The sequence below is a fragment of the Apteryx mantelli genome, chromosome 15 (genome assembly GCF_036417845.1).
Source record: "Apteryx mantelli isolate bAptMan1 chromosome 15, bAptMan1.hap1, whole genome shotgun sequence".
Classification (NCBI taxonomy): Eukaryota; Metazoa; Chordata; class Aves; order Apterygiformes; family Apterygidae; genus Apteryx; species Apteryx mantelli.
The window spans coordinates 25,135,787-25,155,000 of record NC_089992.1 but is presented as its reverse complement, the minus strand read 5'-3'; the positions used below and the strand labels follow the sequence as shown (position 1 = coordinate 25,155,000).

At 52.3% G+C, this 19,214-nt stretch overlaps 2 protein-coding genes across 2 annotated transcripts in view; one reads left to right on the top strand and one right to left on the bottom strand.

Moving 5' to 3' along the window:
• Positions 1-5,358: 5,358 nt before the first annotated feature.
• Positions 5,359-13,840, top strand: SENP8 (SUMO peptidase family member, NEDD8 specific). The gene is made up of 2 exons (XM_067305329.1): positions 5,359-5,421; positions 11,053-13,840. The coding sequence occupies exon 2, from the start codon at positions 11,096-11,098 to the stop codon at positions 11,732-11,734; it is 639 nt and encodes a 212-aa protein (XP_067161430.1). The 5' UTR covers positions 5,359-5,421; positions 11,053-11,095; the 3' UTR covers positions 11,735-13,840.
• A 1,820-nt stretch (positions 13,841-15,660) lies between these two features.
• The window catches only part of GRAMD2A (GRAM domain containing 2A), a 28,731-nt gene continuing 25,177 nt past the window's right edge, over positions 15,661-19,214 (bottom strand). The window contains exon 11 of the mRNA XM_067305723.1: positions 15,661-18,604. Coding sequence (XP_067161824.1) covers positions 18,601-18,604 — 4 coding nt within the window. The 3' untranslated portion in view covers positions 15,661-18,600. The remainder of the gene's footprint in view (positions 18,605-19,214) is intronic.

Below are 19,214 nucleotides of genomic sequence, written 5' to 3'. Positions count from 1 at the left end.
ATTTTGACATTTTCAGAGAACACGTGGTTTGCTGAGTTCACTTTTAAATTTTTATTTTCTAAGATACAGAAGTTAGAACATTAATGCAATTGCACAAATGAGAAGTATATCATCACGACATTCGACCTGTCAAGCACGGTAGCAAGATAACGCTACGGGTCACACACAGAAAACGTCTACGCAAAGACTATTCAATTTCCCTTTTTTCCTGTTCCATTATCTGGCAAGAGCTTTGCTTGTTTGGTTTATATAATTTAAATCCTGAACACCTGTTTTCACAAAGCCTATGGAAAAATTTAGCCTATGTAAAAAACCTGACCCTAAAAATCACCTCAATCAGGAGACAGTTGTGATGATCTCTAGACAGCCCACCAGCAGCGTTTCACTCTAACCGTTCAATAAGAAACCTATTCGTGCCTAAGCTTTTGCGATGAACCGTGATAATCCCCATCATCTAACCCGAAAACACAGCGCAACAGTTTAAACACCAGCACGTAACAGGAAGACCAAACAATTAACAAGCGTCTTCACAGAGGAACTAACCATCCAGACACAACCCAAGCCTCTCGCTAGGTTGTTTTCACCTAAAGGAATGCTGGAGAAAGTCCTGAATTTGCAACCTGAAGTCATGATCCTTCCAACACTTCTGCTCGTGTTTAGCGTTAGGAATGAGAGCAATCCCATGCAGTTAAGAGGAGGTTGGGCAGAGGCACGCACGCAGGCCCGAAGCCCTGAGGTTAGGAGGAATGCCTCATTTCCTACATAAAAATCTCGTCTTCCGAAGCTGAAACCTGCACCCACCCCGTCCAGCCTCCAGAGCCGCACTGGAAGCTTTACAGACTACATAACCAACGCGGTTTTCAGCCTCACACAACAGCAAAACGACTTGTCTCCAAAACGATGGGGCTTCTCTCTGCAGACAGCAGCTCTCCTGAAGCACTGTCTGTGTTAATACTTCTCAAGGGTGTCACGTGCAAACGGCATTACTATTCCATTTCATTGGCAAAAGAATCGGAAGCAGGAATTTCCAAAAAATCAAGCTTAATCAACTCGGACACTTCAACAGAAATGGCTCGACAATGTCATTTTCTCCCCGATAAGTGCATTTGGAAGGGAATCACGTTCAAAAGCTCTGATGAGTCCACGGTTTGGAGGGAGAACTGAAATCTGGCAGGAAACGGCCTGCTAATCAGAGCCGTGCTTTTTTCTGCTGCGGCCTCCACAAAAACAATTCAAAAGCTGACAGTCCCGAAACAGCTTTGAAAACGCTCAGCTCACATTTGTTGACGTTTTTCCTCAAATTCTGGTGCCCGGAGTTACCTAACAAGACTTCAGGGCGCCCGGGCCTGCTCCCGGCTCTCCCCGCGCTGCCGAGCGCCTTCCCTGTGCTCCCAGCACTCCCCCTGTTGACTCGCAGGCGCCGGGAAGGAGCAATCCCTGCCCGCTCCAGCGCGGAGGGGACACAGCCGCACGCTGGTGAGGTTCATCCTCAAACCAAGCCGCACACGGCGTCTAGGATCCCTATTGCCGTCCTACCTCGAAACGGGCTAAATGAAGGCGCTACAGGTAACCTCAGGTTTCACGTTTCCCGAGTGCCCGACCCTGCATGCCTAAGCGTCTCGGAGGTTTTCTTGTAAACATGATTTCCGCTCACTGAAAGTATCACAGACCTCCTAGACAAAAATAATTTAGGCATATAATATTTGGATGGTTGGCTGAATACGATGCGAAGGTTCCCAAAGATTTGCTAGCGTGCATAGAACACAGCTGTAGGCGGTATATATAGGCGCCGGTATATTTAAAAGATATTGCAGCAGTGTCACGTCAGCCTTTGATAGCTTTAAATCTTAAAATGCAGCTCTCCCTCAAAGAAAAGGCTAAAAATGTGAACTTTATGAATCGTAACTGGACCTATGGCGCCACAGAACAAATAACTTAGAAATGCGCTATACTCATATTAAGGATACAAACTGAGCCTAAAGTAAAAACTGAGCCTACATTTTAATACTTTTTTTTAAAGAAAAAAGAGAATTAAGCAATCCAAATGAAAAATAAACTTTGTTCCCTTAAGAGATTTCAAAGTTGCCATTAACTGACTACGGGCCCTGCTAATAAAGATGAAACACATATAATATCATCCTTATTTACACAGTGCCAGTGTTAAATTGTGTGGTCATTAGTACACCAGGAAACAAAAGCTTATTAGTTGCATTTCATGGCTGCTACATTATCTTCCCTACTCCAAGCAGCCAGCCAGACAACTATCAGAACAGCCGTAAGTATGAAAAACACGGCCAGAAGCGAGAGCAAAGGCTGTGCCTGGTATCATTTTCCCAGAACCAGCGGAGAGGTCAAACTGCAGGTCTTCCACAAGAGAAACTCAGAAAACCACTTCAGAGCAAGGCTTCGGCATCCCAGTACAGGATGGTCCTTAACATGAGAAAAATGTGGTGCTCTCATTTTAATCAAAAATAAAAAATGAGAAGAGCCACTCGCTCATTGATCAGTTTACTCAAAAATGTAAGGGAAATTGTGATTATTGCCAGACTCCAGAACAACTGATTGAAGAGGAGATGCTCCTCAGCAATAACGCAGCTTCTCTGACACCAAACGGAACGACAGATTTGCTCAAACTTGTGGTTAAGCACAACGCGGTAAGCTTGCAGTCAAGCATTTACATCATCAGGCCTCGCTCTAAGTTCCGCTCATCAGCATCTTGATCAGGCAAATCTCTCTTCCGAAAAGATGAGAAGACAAGACTCACGTGCCACTTCCTAACACTGCACTGTGAAAAAAAAATTAGGAAAGAGCTCATGTTCGCCAGAAACTGATTTCTGCAACTAATATTCTGTTTATGGCGATGAAGCTACTTATTAAAATGTGCACACTCTCGCTATTGATTTATCAGAACACCGCACTACATTTTCTCCCCGTAACAAAGCTCGCATTCTTCCTTTAGCAAATGTTGTTACATGATATTTTCCTAAAATTGTTCCCATTCTCCACTCCACAGTACCGACGCAGACCATACACTGCCTGTTACAGGCACAGTAATGTATACTGCAGCAGAGGATGTGAAAGCCATGATTTTTGTTTAGGTCATACTCTGTATTATTAATCTCAGCATGACTTCAGGATATGAAACGTAAACACATGAGAAGGAAGCTGCTAAATATCTATAAGCAAGACAAAGCAAACAACACAAGGGCAAAGCCAGCAAGATCCCCTAACACATCTGTAACTTGAAGCAGGGCCACACTGCACTGCAAGTCATGTTTGAGGATTTTTTGATACAGCAGAACAGGCATTTCTTCTACATTTAAGAAAATTCCAGAAAGCAACAGACTCTTTTAACCTTCTTAAGAACAGGGCTTTCAATAAAGGTTTTGAGTACCGGGGAGTGCGGTGCCATAGATTCAAATACTTCATTTAAAAACCGAAATAGCTCATTAAAACTGGAAGGTAAAAAAGAAATCTTCAATGCAGTGCTCCTTTAGTGGCATAATGGTCTGTTCTTTTTTCAAAGCATAAAATAATTGTGCCTGCTACGACTTAGTTTAATTACAACACTTATTACTGCAGTGCAAACATCAAGGCTATTTCTCCATTTGAAGGGTTTGTGTGGGGTTTTTTTGTTTTTTTTGTGTTTTTTTTTTGCAGAGATGCCCACCACTGCTATCGTTATATAGATCCACTGGTGGCAGCCACATTGGAAGCGCTAACAGAGACAAAAGCTCCCCGAGGGACTGTTTTTAATGTCTTGTTTGTCCAACCAAGCCCAAAATAGGTCTAAATAACAGAGTATTAACATCAGGCTATTAAAAAACAACAGCAGCTGCCTGCTGCTCTGTCTACACTAGCTCTCCTGACAGTGCTACCATTAATGTTCTCATTGGTGGGAAATTCCTCCCCAGCAAAGCAGACACAAGCTTTCCGTAGCAGAGGCTTCAGCCTGGCTTTAAAGCCTGCTCCGATCACCATTTTACACCTTGCCCATCAGCTAGTTCACTTTTCTAGATGCCGACGCGCACCTCGGCACTCGCCACATCGTAATGAAAATCATGTGTACACGCACGACATCAAGTTTGGGGGAAGCCAAACACCGAATTGTGCTAGACGTGCCAGCCATCTTTAGCTGCAATTGATAACGCCGCTGCGCTTCACAAGGGCAAAAACACAGCGCACGTCCGAAAAAAAGAAAAAAAAAGTTGTTTCGGCCGTAAATAAGTGCAGCTCCGCCGCTTTGCGCGGAGGCGGCGATACCTGAGCGGAGCGCGGGGTTAGCGGAGGATTCCCGGCTTTAAACGGCCCGGTCGGTGCGTCCGGCGGGCTCCGGCACGGGCGCCCGGCGCAGCCCTGCTATGCAACGCGAGGCGGCCGGGAGCGCCGCCGCACCGCTGCGCTGCGCCCGGGGACGTCCCGGCCCCGTCCGACCCGCTACCGGGCCGGTTCCCCCGGGACGCCCCGCGCCGCGCCGGCCCGGCCCGACCCGCCCGCCGGCAAGGACGAGGCGGCGGCGCCGCCACCGCGGCGAGACCCACCGCCGCCGCCGCCGCCCCGGCCGGCACCGCCTCACCTGCCCGCGCCCCACCGACGGCGGCGGCCACGGACGGACGAGCCCCCCCCGCCGCCCGCCCGCCCGCCGCGGAACAAAGGGGCGCCGAGCCCCGCCGAGCCCCGCCGAGCCCCGCGCGGCCGCGGCGGGCGATGCCGCCGCCCGGCCCCGCCGCGGCGCCCCCCGCCCCGCTGCGACCCGGCCGGAGGCGGCGGCGGGGCCAACCTGCTCCCGCCCCGCCAAGCCGGCACCCAACTCCAGCGCGCCCGGGCGCCCCGCGCCGTCTCTCACCTGGATGCCGGGGTGCGGCGCATCCCTCAGCCCGCCGCCGCCGAGGGGGCTCCCGGGAGCCGCCGGGCCGCTGCGCTGCGCTGCGCTCCGCCGCGGCGCGAGGGGACAGAGCGGGGCGGGGGAAGGGGCTGAACGGGCTCTGCCGGCCGCCGCCCTCGCGCGCTGCCCAGCCGCCGCCGCGGCGCGCGACGCGGACACGGAGGCGGACACGCACCCGCCCGGCCCCGCGCGCCGCGAGGGAGGGGGGAGGCGCGCGCGCGCGCCACCGCCCCGCCCCGGCGCCCCGCCCCCGAGGCCCCTCGCCCCGCCCCCGAGGCCCCTCGCCCCGCCCCCGAGGCCGCGCCCCCGCCACTCCCCTGAGGCGGCCGCGCCGCGCCGCCCCGGCTCCCCCGCCCGGCCGCGTGCCCCGCCCCCCCGCCGAGGCGCCTGCGCAGGAGAGCCCTGCCCGCAACGCCCCACCCCTGAGGGGCGCGTCACGACGCCGGCGCCGCCAGCTTTACGGCGGCGCGTAGCAACGGGCCGGTGCCGGGGCGCCGGGACGGGTGGCAGCCGGGGCGCGGGCTATGAGGCGGCAGGTGAGCGGCGGCGGGGGCGGGGCCTGGGCCCGGCGGGCGGCCCCGGCGTTGCCATGGCAACCCCGCCCAGCCGGCGGGCGGGAGGCGCCGAGAGCCCCGCCGGGGCCGCGGCCCTCGGCAGCCGCCTCGGCCTCTCCGCCGTGGGGGCGGCGCGGGGCTGCGCAGCTTCCCGGCAGCCCCGAGGCGGGAGTTACCCGCCTTGCGCCTGCCGCTGCTTTGGCCCCGGCCACAGAGCAGGGGGGCGACGGAGGCGATTCCGCGTTTGCCAGACGTCGTGCCTGGCTGCACTAGCTCAGGGTGAAAATCCCATTTCTCATCTCCTCGGTTCTCGTTTGGTTCAGTAGAAACCGCGGCAGCTCGCAGGAAAGGCCGCACGCTGCGGGCTTGGTCTCCGGCAAGCTTTCGGTGACCGGCTCTTACTGTGTAAAACACCGTGCAGCTGCATTCGTAAGCCCCTGCCAAGGGGCTGGGGTCAACCGCATCGCTCCGCGGCTGCATCAGCGCTTCGGCTGCAGTGGGTGGTGGTTCCCAAAGACGGAATGACGAGCTGCCCAAAGCCGCTCTTCTGACTGAATTCCGCTGTGCTGAGTCCTTCACATCTTTCAGGAAAATTATAGCTCTTTCTTTTTAGCACTTCTCAGTACCCCGTTGAATAAACTCTGTTTAAAAGCATGTGAATGCCATCCATTGCCTTCTAGTTTAACACCCAGAATCCTTTATATTAACCAAGCTGAAGGGTTTTATTGTCATTTCTGTGAAAGGGAGAGTCTGTGTGTCACATTTAATCCTCAGATGTTCAGATTGCTGATTTTTTCCTGTCAAACTTAATGCCTTGGCCAAGCCCATCCTGTGAAGCAGAACACTAATCTATGGATTTGATTTAGTCCCGGCTTTAGTTTATTGCCCTGTAAGACTGTGAAACAAAGCAGGATTCTGGCGTTTGATTGCTTGATAAGTAAAGCAGCTATATGTATCTGGGTTTGGAGACTTTGCGGCAAACTGAAGGATTTGAGCATTGTCTATGGATTTACATGGTCTTTCTTACATTTCGCGCATACAGAAATTGTGAAGGGCTTTCTCTGATTTTGGCATTCAGGGCCCTTTTTAAGCCTGTGAAGATTCTGTTCACTTCTAAAACAGAAACTTTAATGTATGCACTAATGAAGATCGCTTATTTTTAGCAAACCCCTTTTCTGGCTTAGTTATTCTTCTCAACTTTTTTTTGTTTAATTTTGCTTGAATGTCTTCACTGGCTCAATTAGGAGACCCCAATATGTATGGAGACTCAGGTGCTGGTATAGCCCAGCCCTGCTTACACTGATAAACAGAAATTGATGCTTCTCATCTGCTCTTGCTATCATTAAAATTACTGTTACTAAGAGCACTGACACGCTTTCAAAAACTATTTCCTGTAAAAGGGAATGGTCTTGTGGTTAAATCATGGGGCTTTTTGCTCTTGATTGTTCCAAAGACATTCCACGTGGCCTCAGACAAGCCGCTGAAAATTTCCCTGCCTCTCCAATTCTTCCTTCCATAAAGTTAGAATAATCTCTCTTTCGCGTGGCTTTCTTTATTTCTCTCTGTATTCTTTACATTTATCAAAGGAATTTAGGGATGGGGCATGTTAATATATTCACTCTGCATGTTCCTAGCACCTTTGATTATTAAACTAGACTTTAGGAATCTGATTCACCTTTAGTTTATGCTCTCTTTGCTCCATCACTGTTTATTTATACTCAATACTAGCGAGTTTCATTTCCTAGCTTTCAGATACTGCCTTCAGGGTACAAGGGACCAATTACATTCAGAAGGTAGTTGTCTTTAATGTTATGAGAAAAATGGGTTTTTTTTTTAAAGTATTTCAAAACGCAGCCTTTGCCTTGCATTCTGAATACATCCATTTCTGAATCAAACTTGTGTTAATGATGGTGCTGATTATTATAACTTAGAGATGAGAGCAACTTGCCTTTTTGGCATATTGATGTAAGAGTGCGCCCTTTTTAAATCCATAGACTACATGGACAGTTTCATCATTTGTTGGGTTGATAAATTTTATATTGAAATGAACCTCTCTCTCTCTCTCTCTCTCTCTCCAGTGTTCTCATCTGAGCACTTGCAATCAGGCAAATTAATATCCCTCTGAGAAGCAGAGGATTACAGAGCGTTTTCATAAATTCCAGCTATTAATAGGCAAATAAAATGAATGAGCAAGACTCTTGTTTGTAACCTGTAATAAATGTTCTCATCCTGGGTCAGAACTTATGCCTATTTTTATAAAAAGCTTTGAACAGAGTGTGCCTGAGTGCTTGGTAGGCAAATCCTGGCTGTGTTTGAGTAGACCTGTGAAGGGACTTCTGCTTGGCGTTTGTGACTGGATTTCGGCATCCCCAAGTGTTAAAGATGTTCAGATCCGGAGCCCAGCTTCGCTCTGAACTCATCTTCAGCTTTAATTGAAAGGTTCTCCTGAACAGAACAAACCCTCTGATTGCATATCCTTTCCGCAGCTCCACTGCACTACGCTTTTGATGCCGTCCTTACCACTTATCTGAAGTGGCTCTGAAAGGCATATGAGCTCTGAAGGGTTTTCCTTTAAGATGTGTAATGCGTGGTGAGTCATCATGCAGAACTTGCAAGCAGTTTCACAAATACCAGATGGCAATAAAATTAAAAGTAGTAGCTAGTGGCAATTAAGCATTTGCTGTAACCATTCTCCCTTCCTGATTGTAGGAAGCTGCCAAATGTCTTTTTTCAAAAAAAAAAAAAAAGGCTATGTTTCTACAGAGTGGAAAATTAACAGCATACAGGATGACACTTCCTTCCAGAGCCTTTAATTTCATTTGGACTTGACTAGAAAACTGTTTGGTTTGATTTGTATGTCTTTAGGAGAAGATGAAGCAGAAATAATGCAGTAAAGGAGAATCTGGGGCATTGCACGGACACGTGTAAAAAACGTTCAGCAATGGCCCTGTAAACCCCCAAACTGGTCACTTCTAGACTTGCAGGATCTATAGTTCTTTAAGCAGGGTTATAATTAGGCAGTCTACTAAGTTTCCAGGACTTAGTCTGGGTTTTTTTTGGGGGGGGGGGTTATGCTGCAGGCTGTTGCAATGGATTTGCGCTATAAACTTGGAAACAGTTTAGTTGGGTCCATTAATGTAGGAAGTGTGTCCAAATACCATTGTGTTTGGCTCAGTATAAATAACAATGGCTGCTCCCCTTCCTTTTGAATGACTCCTACTGCCTGGCATTTCTTGGAACTGTCAGTGATACACAAATAGTTATTAGCTTTTTCAAGTTTGAGATATTTTACCTTGGCCCTTCCTTCCGACGTGTTACACATGCAGCATGTTTCATGCATTCTGTTATTTACAAGTCATATGCGATGTGACCTTGCCAAGATTTATTAGATATAAATCTCTCTTAATTTATGCATACCTGGACAGGAAGGATTTTTTAAATGATTCATGTTGCAATAAGCAGCCCAAATCTACTCCTTCCTAATATGTAAACAACACAACACATGTGACTTTTTCTCCCTATCGTAATGGATAATTAGTGTCTTATAGTGAATCATACTAGAATGATCTTATCATTATGAATTTTCACATCATGCTTTAAGAAATCCTAAGATGTTTTCATGCTGTATTTGGCACCGGTGAGGAAAGGGCGAGGCAAAAATGGCCTCACGGCACTGCTGTCCTGACCCCTGTCCCAGCAAGCATAGGAGACGCATCGGAGGGTCCGATGGCGTATTGCCACAGCCAAGGAGCCCAGGCCAGAGGATGTGGGAGTGAAAGGAAAAATGGGGCTGATATGGGGGGGGGTTATCAACAGGGTTTCTTAGGAAGATCTTCCGGCTAAATCCTAATCTGATCCCAGAGGGTAATTAGTGTTTACTGTTGTCTGTTGAGTGGCACCTCCTAGCTAGACTAAGTGTGGTGTGTAACCGCTTTCTTAAAACACACTTTAATACATTTGCTACCTGCCAGTCTTGGGGTAACAACTTCTGAAAAGGCGTTATACATAAACCTGGCCCCTCTACTAGGCAGACTGGTAGAAAACATAGCAAAGACCAAAATTAGCACAGATAATTTGATAAATGGAAGGGAGTCGAGAGAGGTCTTGCCCCACAAACCTCTTGAAGTCCCTTGAATATGTCCTCAAACACAGGGATGGGGAGAACCAGATGATAAAATCCACTTGAATTTCCAAAAGGCTTTTAAGGAAATAGGCAGCCACAGATTAAGAGGGGAGAATATGGCCTGGACAAATCATTGAATAAAAGATTAGAAAGACAAGGTCAGCGTGAACAGTCAGGTCTCTTGGTGGATGGACATCACCGGTGGGAACCTGCAGGGATCTTTACTGTTCAGCACACTCATGAATGACCTGGGGAGGATGGGGAGCAGTGAGGTGGCAAAGGTTGCTGTTGACGGCCAACTGATAAGACTTGCAAAGGGACTTTAAAAACAGGACTGAATGACTCAACATGTGTCTACACTGAATTTCACCTGCCGTTTTATTATCAAGTGATGCACGTAGGGAAAAACATTTCTGTCTGCACATCTAAGACCATGGGAAAATTCTTTGAAGCTAGGTGAGCTTGAGGGAGGCATTATATATGCTTGTCCTGTTCTCATGTTCTTCAGCAGGCATTCAGTGTTCTCTGTTATCAAAGACACGATGAATTCTCAGTCTGACACACTACGGCTAATCTTTTATTCTAAATATCACTGACAAAGCCATAATAATATACCTACTGCAAGATGTTGTAAACGTCCTGCCTTTTGGTTAAAGAAATAAATAATCAATATAAGAAGTGGCTTTTGTGAGCAAAACTTTGGTGTATTAGAATCTGAGCTGAAACTGATAGCTATATTGTGAACTTTCCAGCTTCAGTGCTACTTGAATTCTTGAAATTTCTACCAAGTATGCAGTGAATTGTCCTAAAAATTCCCACGGTAGGAAACTGGTTTGCTCGTAGTCTTGTTTTGCTTTGTTTCTCCTCTCCTTACTCATTGCTGCCTTGCCTCCTGTGCTGGCAGACCAGCAGGTTTTCCTGGAACAGGTCATGTGTCTGGCACCGAGTTGTGGCGGTATCTCTGTTACTTAGGTGAAAGGGACGGCATATGTCTCTTACAGCCTTGAAAAGACTTCTTCTTTAGAATACCAATGAGGCAAAGAATTACAGCGATTCTCATTGTCCAGGTGAAACAGAAACACCAACCGATTTCTCCAAGATCATGTATATTTTCTGTGCAAAGCACAGAACTGAGGGAGTTCCTGCAGTTCCTGAACTGGAACTGCTTTGAATTCACCCACAGCACAGATTAAGACTGTAACTGTGAAACATCTATTTAAGCAGTGCATGCTGAGAAATATACTGCTCCTAGGGCAGCAGAAGAGCCCGGCTCAGCCTCTGCCACAAGCTACAGATGAGGAACCTAGCTGCATCTCTTAGTCTTGTCAGCTGGCAGATAGTTCAAATATTGGTCCCTCAATACAGGTCTGGGAAATGTAGTCTTTTGTTCACTACTTGCTAAGAAGGAACTTGAGAAATCTGTTGCACTATATCTTGTCAAAGGTGTGGTCTAATTGCGTAATTTATCTTCTACCCTTTCTATGTTTCAGCTTTTGAAGTTTCCTGGAGTGCTGTGGCCCCTACCTCCGCAGAATGGACCCTGTTGTGCTCAGTTATATGGACAGTTTGCTAAGGCAGTCGGATGTTGCCTTGCTGGACCCCCCAAGCTGGCTTAACGATCACATCATTGGCTTTGCCTTCGAGTACTTTGCCAGTGACCAGTTCCAGGAATTTTGTGATCAGGTGTGTTTTATTGGTCCCGAAGTGGCTCAGTTCATTAAATGTGCCACTAGTCAGGAAGAAGTAGCCATATTCCTTCAACCTCTAGACCTTCTCCACAAGAAGCTGGTGTTCTTGCCTATCAATGATAACTCCAACCAGGCTGCTGGAGGCACCCACTGGAGCTTACTGGTTTACTTCAGGGACAAAAAGTACTTCGCCCATTATGATTCCCACAGTAAGAGCAACTCTGTCCATGCCAAGCAAGTGGCAGGGAAGCTGGAGGCCTTCTTGGGCAAAAAAGGGGGCAAAGCAACCTTCGTAGAGGAGAAAGCGCCTGCCCAGCAGAACAGCTATGACTGTGGGATGTACGTGATTTGTAACACAGAGGCTCTGTGTCAGGGATACTTCAGGGGACGTCAGGAGCCTTTGCTGCAGCTCCTCACCCCTTCCTACATCACGCAGAAGAGAGCAGAGTGGAAAGCCCTCATTACTAAACTTGCACAGAAGTGATCTGGATGCAGTCCCCACCCTGGCCCCGAACCATTGCCTTTCCTGTCCGCAAGTCGGCACCCCCAGTGCCCGAGGGAGATGCCCACGCGCAGGATTTTCCCAAAGAAGAATGTAACCCCTCCAGCATGGCTACACCCCTGCGAGTACCCTCCTTGGAAAGCCTTAGTCTCCTCTGGAAATGACTGGCCTTTGAACTTTGGACTAGTAAAGTCACTTTGCTCTCAATGAAATCTTCCTGTCAAAGGTGATTTTTACACTTCTTGCTGTGGCAAAATGGGTTGCTAAAGACCCTTCTCCACCTCTGCCCAGCAGGCAACACACCCTCGCATTAGGTGGCTTTCATTTGCTATGGGCATTGCTGCACTAAACCAGGTTTGGCAACGTCCTTTTTAAAACCGAGCCCCAAATGCTTTATAATGGACATTTCTAATCTGTGCCTAATGGCATTTGTGAAATATAGTATTTAGCAGCAAGGCTGGAGTCACAGCTGAAAATTTGATGCCGAGATATTTATAAAAAAAGACGAGACTCAAAAAGGATAGTTACGATTAATTAAAGAATGGGGCAAAAACCTTTTTTCTTCATGGAGGTTTCTCTAGCCTGTATGAAAGTAGCTTTTCTTTCCCCACCCCTGCTTGCTCTTATTACAAATTAAAGTCTGACTCTCTGAGCCAGCAGAAGATTAATAGGGAGCTGAAAAAACAAATCCTAGGAAGGGAAACTTAATTGAGATGGAAAGTGACATTCATTCTTTGAAGTTTTTTTCATTACAATTTTAGGTCATCTCCATTCTGCTGTGGAGGGGAGGCGTTCTTCAGCCTTCCCCAACTCTCGTTATCATTTGCTACGCTTAGAATATATGAGACAGTTGCTGTTTCCTCTAGCACAAAAACAGATCTTATATTCTCAAGATGAAAAACATACCAAGGAGAACAAAGGAACAGAATTTGAGGTATAAAAGCCAAAGATAACTGCAGTATCCTTGAAGCTCGAGATGTTAGTCCTTAATATACTTGTCTGCCTCATGACTGGCCTATTCAAAACATACTTTTCCTCCACTGCTGGATTATGGCTTGGATCTAAGAGCCGATCCTCTTACCAAAAGACAGGATTGGCAGTGAGGAAAAAAAAAAAAGAGATGTCATTGCAGGACAAGAAATGATCTATAACCTCACGAGAGACAAAGAGCCTGTTGCTTAGGCGGTGTCCAGCAGAATAACCACACCTCTGCATGCCAACTAGATCAGTGAAATACAGGCTAAAAATAACCCCCCAAAAGATGGAGGGATTATTTTTAAGCTGGATCTCTTCACTGACCTCATTTACAGCCCAGCCCCACAAATGTTTGTGCCAGCACAACAAAGAGGATGGCGAAATGTAGTGTGGGGCAGGAATGTCCCAAACTTTCCTTGTTGTTAAGGAAAAGGTAGGTAGATGCACCCTAACAGCCGCTTCCAAAACACCCAAGCAAATGCACACAGGCCAGTGGTTGGGGGGGGGGGGGGAAACAAGGGTCAGAGTCATGACTGCCCTTCCTGGACCCTCCAGAAGGAGCAGCCTGGGATCCAGGGCCCCCCCGCAGCTCCTGGCCCTCCATCCTTTCAGCTATGTGGAAAATCGTTCCCACTGGTCTGATGGAGCTGAAAAACCTGACAGTTGTCTGAAATAAGATCCAGTCGCTTGCTAAAGGGGATTTCCTTTTGAATGTGGGGCCCATATGGCTTAGCCAGAGCAGCTCAGGCACTTCGCTGCCATTACGGGAGGTTGCTTTTCTCCTGGTTCCTCTTCATGGAGCATGCTATTCCCAAGGTGTAACACAGGCACACCCCCTCCCTTTGCCCTGAGGCCCTCAAAGGCAGACAATCGCTTCTAATAGACCTTGCAGATTAGCTGTTCATTTATACAAACAAACACTTCTGTCTGCGGTGTGACAGCGCCAACTCCCTCCTCCTCCCTTCCCCCCCATGGCGACGCGCTTAGCCGTCCAGAGTTGCTGTTACGGTGTGGAGCAGGAGAATGGGATGAAGGAGTGGTTCCTTCCAGGTCCCCCCTTCTTCCCAGTGAGAGCTGTTGTCTAGATCTGGGAATAAAACTTAAACCAAACCACCTGCTTCCCAGAATCGCCTCTTGTTTTGAGACACGGTGTACCTTGTAACAGAGCGGTGGCTCCTGCTGCCCGTCAGCCCCACGGCACTGTGGGTTCCTGTTACATGATGGTATCGCATTTGCTATTATCGTGACTCACTGGCAGAGTCATCCTCCATTTGGGCACCTTCGGGAGCAGCGGAGCTGTGCAGCAGGAACCAGCCTCAGGTCTCACATTGGCTTTGCAATCACACTGTTCCCAGTGACTAGGAAACGGAGCAGTTTTGAGGAATCGGCCTTGCAGAACAAGCAAGTCAGCGAGCACAGAAGTCAGCTCCGCTAGAGCTTGGTGCAACAGGAAGGAGAACAGATGTTCTGGTTTAGGCTCTTGGTCATGTTTTCAGGGGTGGCTGTGGAGCAGAGTGGGCTGGGCAGGTAGGAAGGCCTAAGAGGAGAGTCGGTGGGACTGGGGGAGCATCAGGGCGGCTAAGGGCAGGAGGTGGTGGGAGAAAGCGTGTGGGGTGAGGAAGGGGTGAGCACGAAAAGGTACTTAGTAGGGAGACTGTTTTGAGGGCAAAGCCATGTTCACAAACAGGGCAGATGATAGCACCCGTGGGGCCAGGCACCCTTCCCAAGCCTCTCTGCCGTCCCGCTGCAGCAGCCTGCAGCCGAGGAAGGGGCAAGGCTGCCAGGGACAGCAGGGAGAGCAAGACGGAGCAACCAAGGAAGTTTTACACACTGGAGGCTTTTACGTGGCATTTCTTTACACAAAGAAAAGCAAACAGGGTCAAATGGTAAGGGCGTCACCAGGCTCCAAAAGAATAAACACGCGCCGAAGAGGTGGGCGAATGCTGTCTCGGAAGCAAAACCGCGCATTGCAACCAGCTCCCAGCAGGCAGGAAACCCCAAACCACACCAGGCTACTTACCCCTTCGCTCCTGCAAAGCTCCCATGTTGGAAATCCGCACCTGCAGGCACGTGCCGACCTGACAGCTGTCCCACAGGTGCAGCAAAGGAGACCTTAGGCTGAGCTAAAGCTTCCTCCATGAGCAGCAGATTTCCACTCAGCAGGAGGAGGAGGAGGAGGAGGAGGAGGAGGAGGAGGAGAAGACGGCCTTAAGCCCCCTGTGAGATGTAGGATGAAGGACCACACGCACGCACACTTTGGACTGGGTACGGTGGTGCCCCTGCCACTGTACGGCTCAGACAGCACCAGGCTGGACACCCACAAAAACCCCTACCCCCAACCTCCTTCTTGGGTGATAAACCCGGTTTTGAGGTTGAGCTTGCTGGGCATCAACAAGGGGGTTAAAAATAACTCCCAAAGCCCTTAATCCCACCCTTTAAGTCTGTGGGGGCAGAGCAGGGGGAGCCAGCAGAGGCCTTTCCGGGCACGGAGGGCCGAGAGGAGCCACCAGCCCTCTCCCCGAGACGCCGGCTCTGCCAGCGAGGCGTGTGAAGCCACCGCAGGCCCTTTCCGGCGCATCGGCCCCATGGAAGGGCCCCACGGCCCCTGCCAGCCCTAGCGGCCCCCCAGCACCGATCGAGCAACCCCATGGTGGTTGGAGGAGGAGGAGGAGGGCTCAGGCCTGTCCCAGGGTGGCAGCGGGGAACGGGGCTGCCGAGGGCCCGGCCTCGAGCTCCTCAGCCGCGTCCTGCAGCCTTTGCCGCCATCTAGTGAGAAAATGGCCTTTGCACGCGTCCCCGGAGCCTTCTGGAACTTCTTCGGCGGCTTTTCCACGCGTGACACAGCCGGGCTCGGCCTGCCAAGCCGGGGGGCGCAGGGGACCCTCGCCCTCACCCCAGCGTCGCCACAAGGATTCTCCCGCCAGACATCGGCATGCTAGAAAACAGTGGTTTTATTTAAAATACGTTCGCGGCCTGCAGCGAGGCAGCGCGTGCCCCCCCGGCCGGCCGCACGCCGCTCACGCGGGGCCGCGGGGAAGGAGGTTCGGCCCCCATCAGCGCTCCTCGCTCCCGAACGACAGGAACACGGCCTGGCTACTGCCTGCCCGTCCCAGGGCCGCCGCCGCCGCACGCTCCCCTTCGAGGCCATGGTGCCGGAGGCGCCCGAGCGGAGGGGAAGGGCTGGGAGGGCAGCGATGGCCCCGGCTCGCAAACACCGTGGGACTCGGCGCCGGGGGCAAGAGCTGCGATGCCGACGCGCGGCTCCGTCTCTTGACACGGGGTGAGAAATGCCGCCGGCTCGCAGTGGCCGTGGTGGGACCGGGAGCAGCCTCGCGTGTGTGCAGCAAACATGGAGGAGGAGGAGGAGGAGGAGGGTTAAATAACCACCACCGTTTCACCGTGGGCTGAGCGGCGATGGGAACCAGGTTGCGTTTGGGCCGGGAAAGCCTTGAACTTCCCTGTTGACAGATATGAAGGGGCCGGCGCCGGCCACAGAGACGGTTTTCACTTCTGCTTCGCAACCTGCTCCCCAAAACACAGGCCCCCGTGGCCCCAAGGTCTCCTTGGGCCCGTGGCGCTGCCCGAGCATCCGGCCCAGCGCTGGAGGGCGGCGAGCCTCTCCCTGCCCGCAACGCCGCGTGCGGAGCCGTTTTCCCCTAAGAAAAAGGGTTTTGCGGTGGCACCAAAGGGACGCGCATCGCTCGCTCCTCCATCGTGCGCTCCGGCCGCGAGGCTGCTTTCGGCACCGGTTCCCCCATCCCGAATGTCGCTCCCTGGCCCCTCTGACGCCCCGCGGTGTGCCTGGCGCTCGCACAGCTCGCGGGCACAGCATGGGAGACGTGCTGGGGGTCCCATGCTCTCCTCCGCGTGGTTTTGGGGTGGCGAACGCCAGGCACCCTATGGGGCCATGCTCCCCCCGTTCGAGCACGCCCGGGCCCCCAGGACCTCACCGCAGCAGCAGGGGCGTCCCACCACATTAACGAGGGTCTAACGCACGCACACGGCAAGGGCTGTACTCCTGCATACAGAGCGGTCCTTGATGCGAGCCCAACAGCAAGGAGGCACCGGAGACGCCCTCCCGCTGGCAACCGGCCTGGCACAGCCCCACGCTGCGCCTCCTCGGCGGGACGCGGGACGGCACGGGGCGCTTGGGGAGTCCCCGCTGCCCGGGGACGCGGTTTGAGCAGCGCTTACAACACGACGACAATAATTAACACGCAAATCGGCACAGACACGCTGCCATCCCAGACGCACACCTGAGAAGTTAACTGGTAACAGTCAGGCCCGCAGCCGCACACCGCCGCTTGTTGCGGGCTCCTCTCGGGATGTCTAACGAAGCGCAGCAGGGCTAACGAAGCCTCGGTCCCATGTGACCGCCCACTCCCCGGTGCGGTCCCCAGCGAGGACACTTGTTCTGGAGGATCCTAAAGTGCTTTGCGAGAGGACACAAGTGCAGGCACCCCGAGACCCCCCTTTGCTCCAGGGAAAAGCAGTGCAGAAGGGGCAGGGGGCTGGTGCAGAGCCCCCAGAGCCCCTGGATCCTACTGCCACCTCCGTGGTATGCGGGGCAGGAGGAGGGACCGTCGGCACGCTAAACACATGAGCTGGGAGCAAGCAGCCTCAGGCGCGTTCCCGCGCTCGGCCTCTCCCGCGTCCTGGCTCTGCCTTGGGTGGCAGGGGCCGTGCTACCCCAGCGCACCCACCCCGCGGCGCCGGCTGCCCCTTGCTCCCTCCTCTCTGTCCCTGCAGATTCCCCTCCGGGAGCCAGGCGGATCTCGTTGAGGCCTCCGCTCGGGAAGCGAGAGCCGCGGCTCCGTGGCGGGCAGGCTCGCGGGGTGGCAAGGGAAGTGGCGTGCCCCATGGCAAGGGCTGCCGTTAGCGGTGCCCCCTCCCCATGTTCCCGCCTCTCTCCAGCTGCAAGGGGCAGAGGGACGAAGAAGCAGGTTCGGCGCAGGTTCGGCTGTACCAGCCGCAGGGCTGCTCAAACCTGGCACCTCCCTGGAGATGTCACCTCCGTGGTGGAGGCGCTTCCCGGGCTCTAACACTGACATCCGACGTGGCAGCACCTCCCAGGCACGGGGCACGAGCCCCGCGCTGGAGGGGAACGGGACCAGCTCGCAGTGCGGGAGGAACTGGTCCTGATGAGAACTACGTTAGCATGGGAGCATGTCCAGGGAGGACAGGCCCAGCCAGCTTGCATCCTTTGCAATGGGGAGCTTGTCCACTTGTTTACAGGGGCTTACAGTAAGTCTAAGGTCATCTTTTAACAAGGAAACTCAAGTTCGGGATAAAAAACAGTGACTGTTTTAGCAGCAAGTCCTACGGGCAGGCCCAGCCGCTTCCTCCAACTGGGGCAGCAGCCTGCTGGGCCATCGTGCAGTGCTACGGCAGGTCAGCGCCCCAGGAAGATGACGGGTTTCCAATGGCACGGGGAGTTGGCACCAGTGGCTGCGACCCAGACGGGCAGTCCTGCTTGGAGCGGGAGTCTGCGACGGTAGGAAAACGGACGGTATTTGGTCCCAGTTATACTGGCCGAGGGAAAGACAGGCCACGTGCAACAGTCAAGCCTGGGGTTACTGACCAGAAGACACAGCACTTGCCTCCCTCCAGAGCAGCACGGGATGCCCCGAGGATGCGAACATCAAGGCACGGCTTGCAGGCAGTACAAAGCTTGTGACGTGACGCTGCCGGGTCCCGCAGCTGGGAGGACGCAGGGCTCTGCTGAGGCTGAACGGAGAGAAGAGCCCCGACTCCTCGGTTCGGACGCTCTAAATACTGTGGCCGTGTTCGCCGGGAGCCCGGGCGGGAGATCTGTACACAAAGTGCTACTCTCTTGTCATCGTCTGTCCTGAGCCAGAGCTCGGGGGTAACAGTCACCTGCAAACAGAGAACAGGGTAAGACAGAGGCAAGCGTCCAGGGAGGCACCGTCCCCCAGCCTGGCTGCAAGATGGGTTCCCACCACGTCCCACGGGCACGAGGAGGGGAGAGACCCACGTGTACCCCCTCCAGGCCTGGCCCAGCCTCCAGGGATGCTGGCACTGAGGGAAGAGCCAGCTCCGGTCTGTCTCCCTGCTAATGCCTGGGGGTTGCATTAGCCTCGGGACGCCGTAACACCCATCTCCTTCAACCAGGGGAACAGCCACGCTGCCCCGAGATCTGCCCCATGCCCACAGGAGACCCCCTCATGAGGGCTGAAAGTCTCACAGACAGCAGAACTTGCTCTGGTCACTCAAACCAAACTTTATCTCATCTGTTGGGCGTTCAGCAACGTGACCAATATCTACCGTGCAGGGACTGTGCTTTAGGGACTGCCGCCAGCGATGCCAACAGACTCGCCAAGCCAAGCCCGGGATCGCTGCGCACTGCCACGGGCGCAAACGCAGAACGACAGCACACGCGTGCATGCACACGAGGACACGCAAACACACGCATGTGGGATGGAGGCAGAACAGGGCGAAGCAGAGCAGAGTCTTGGCTCTTCACACC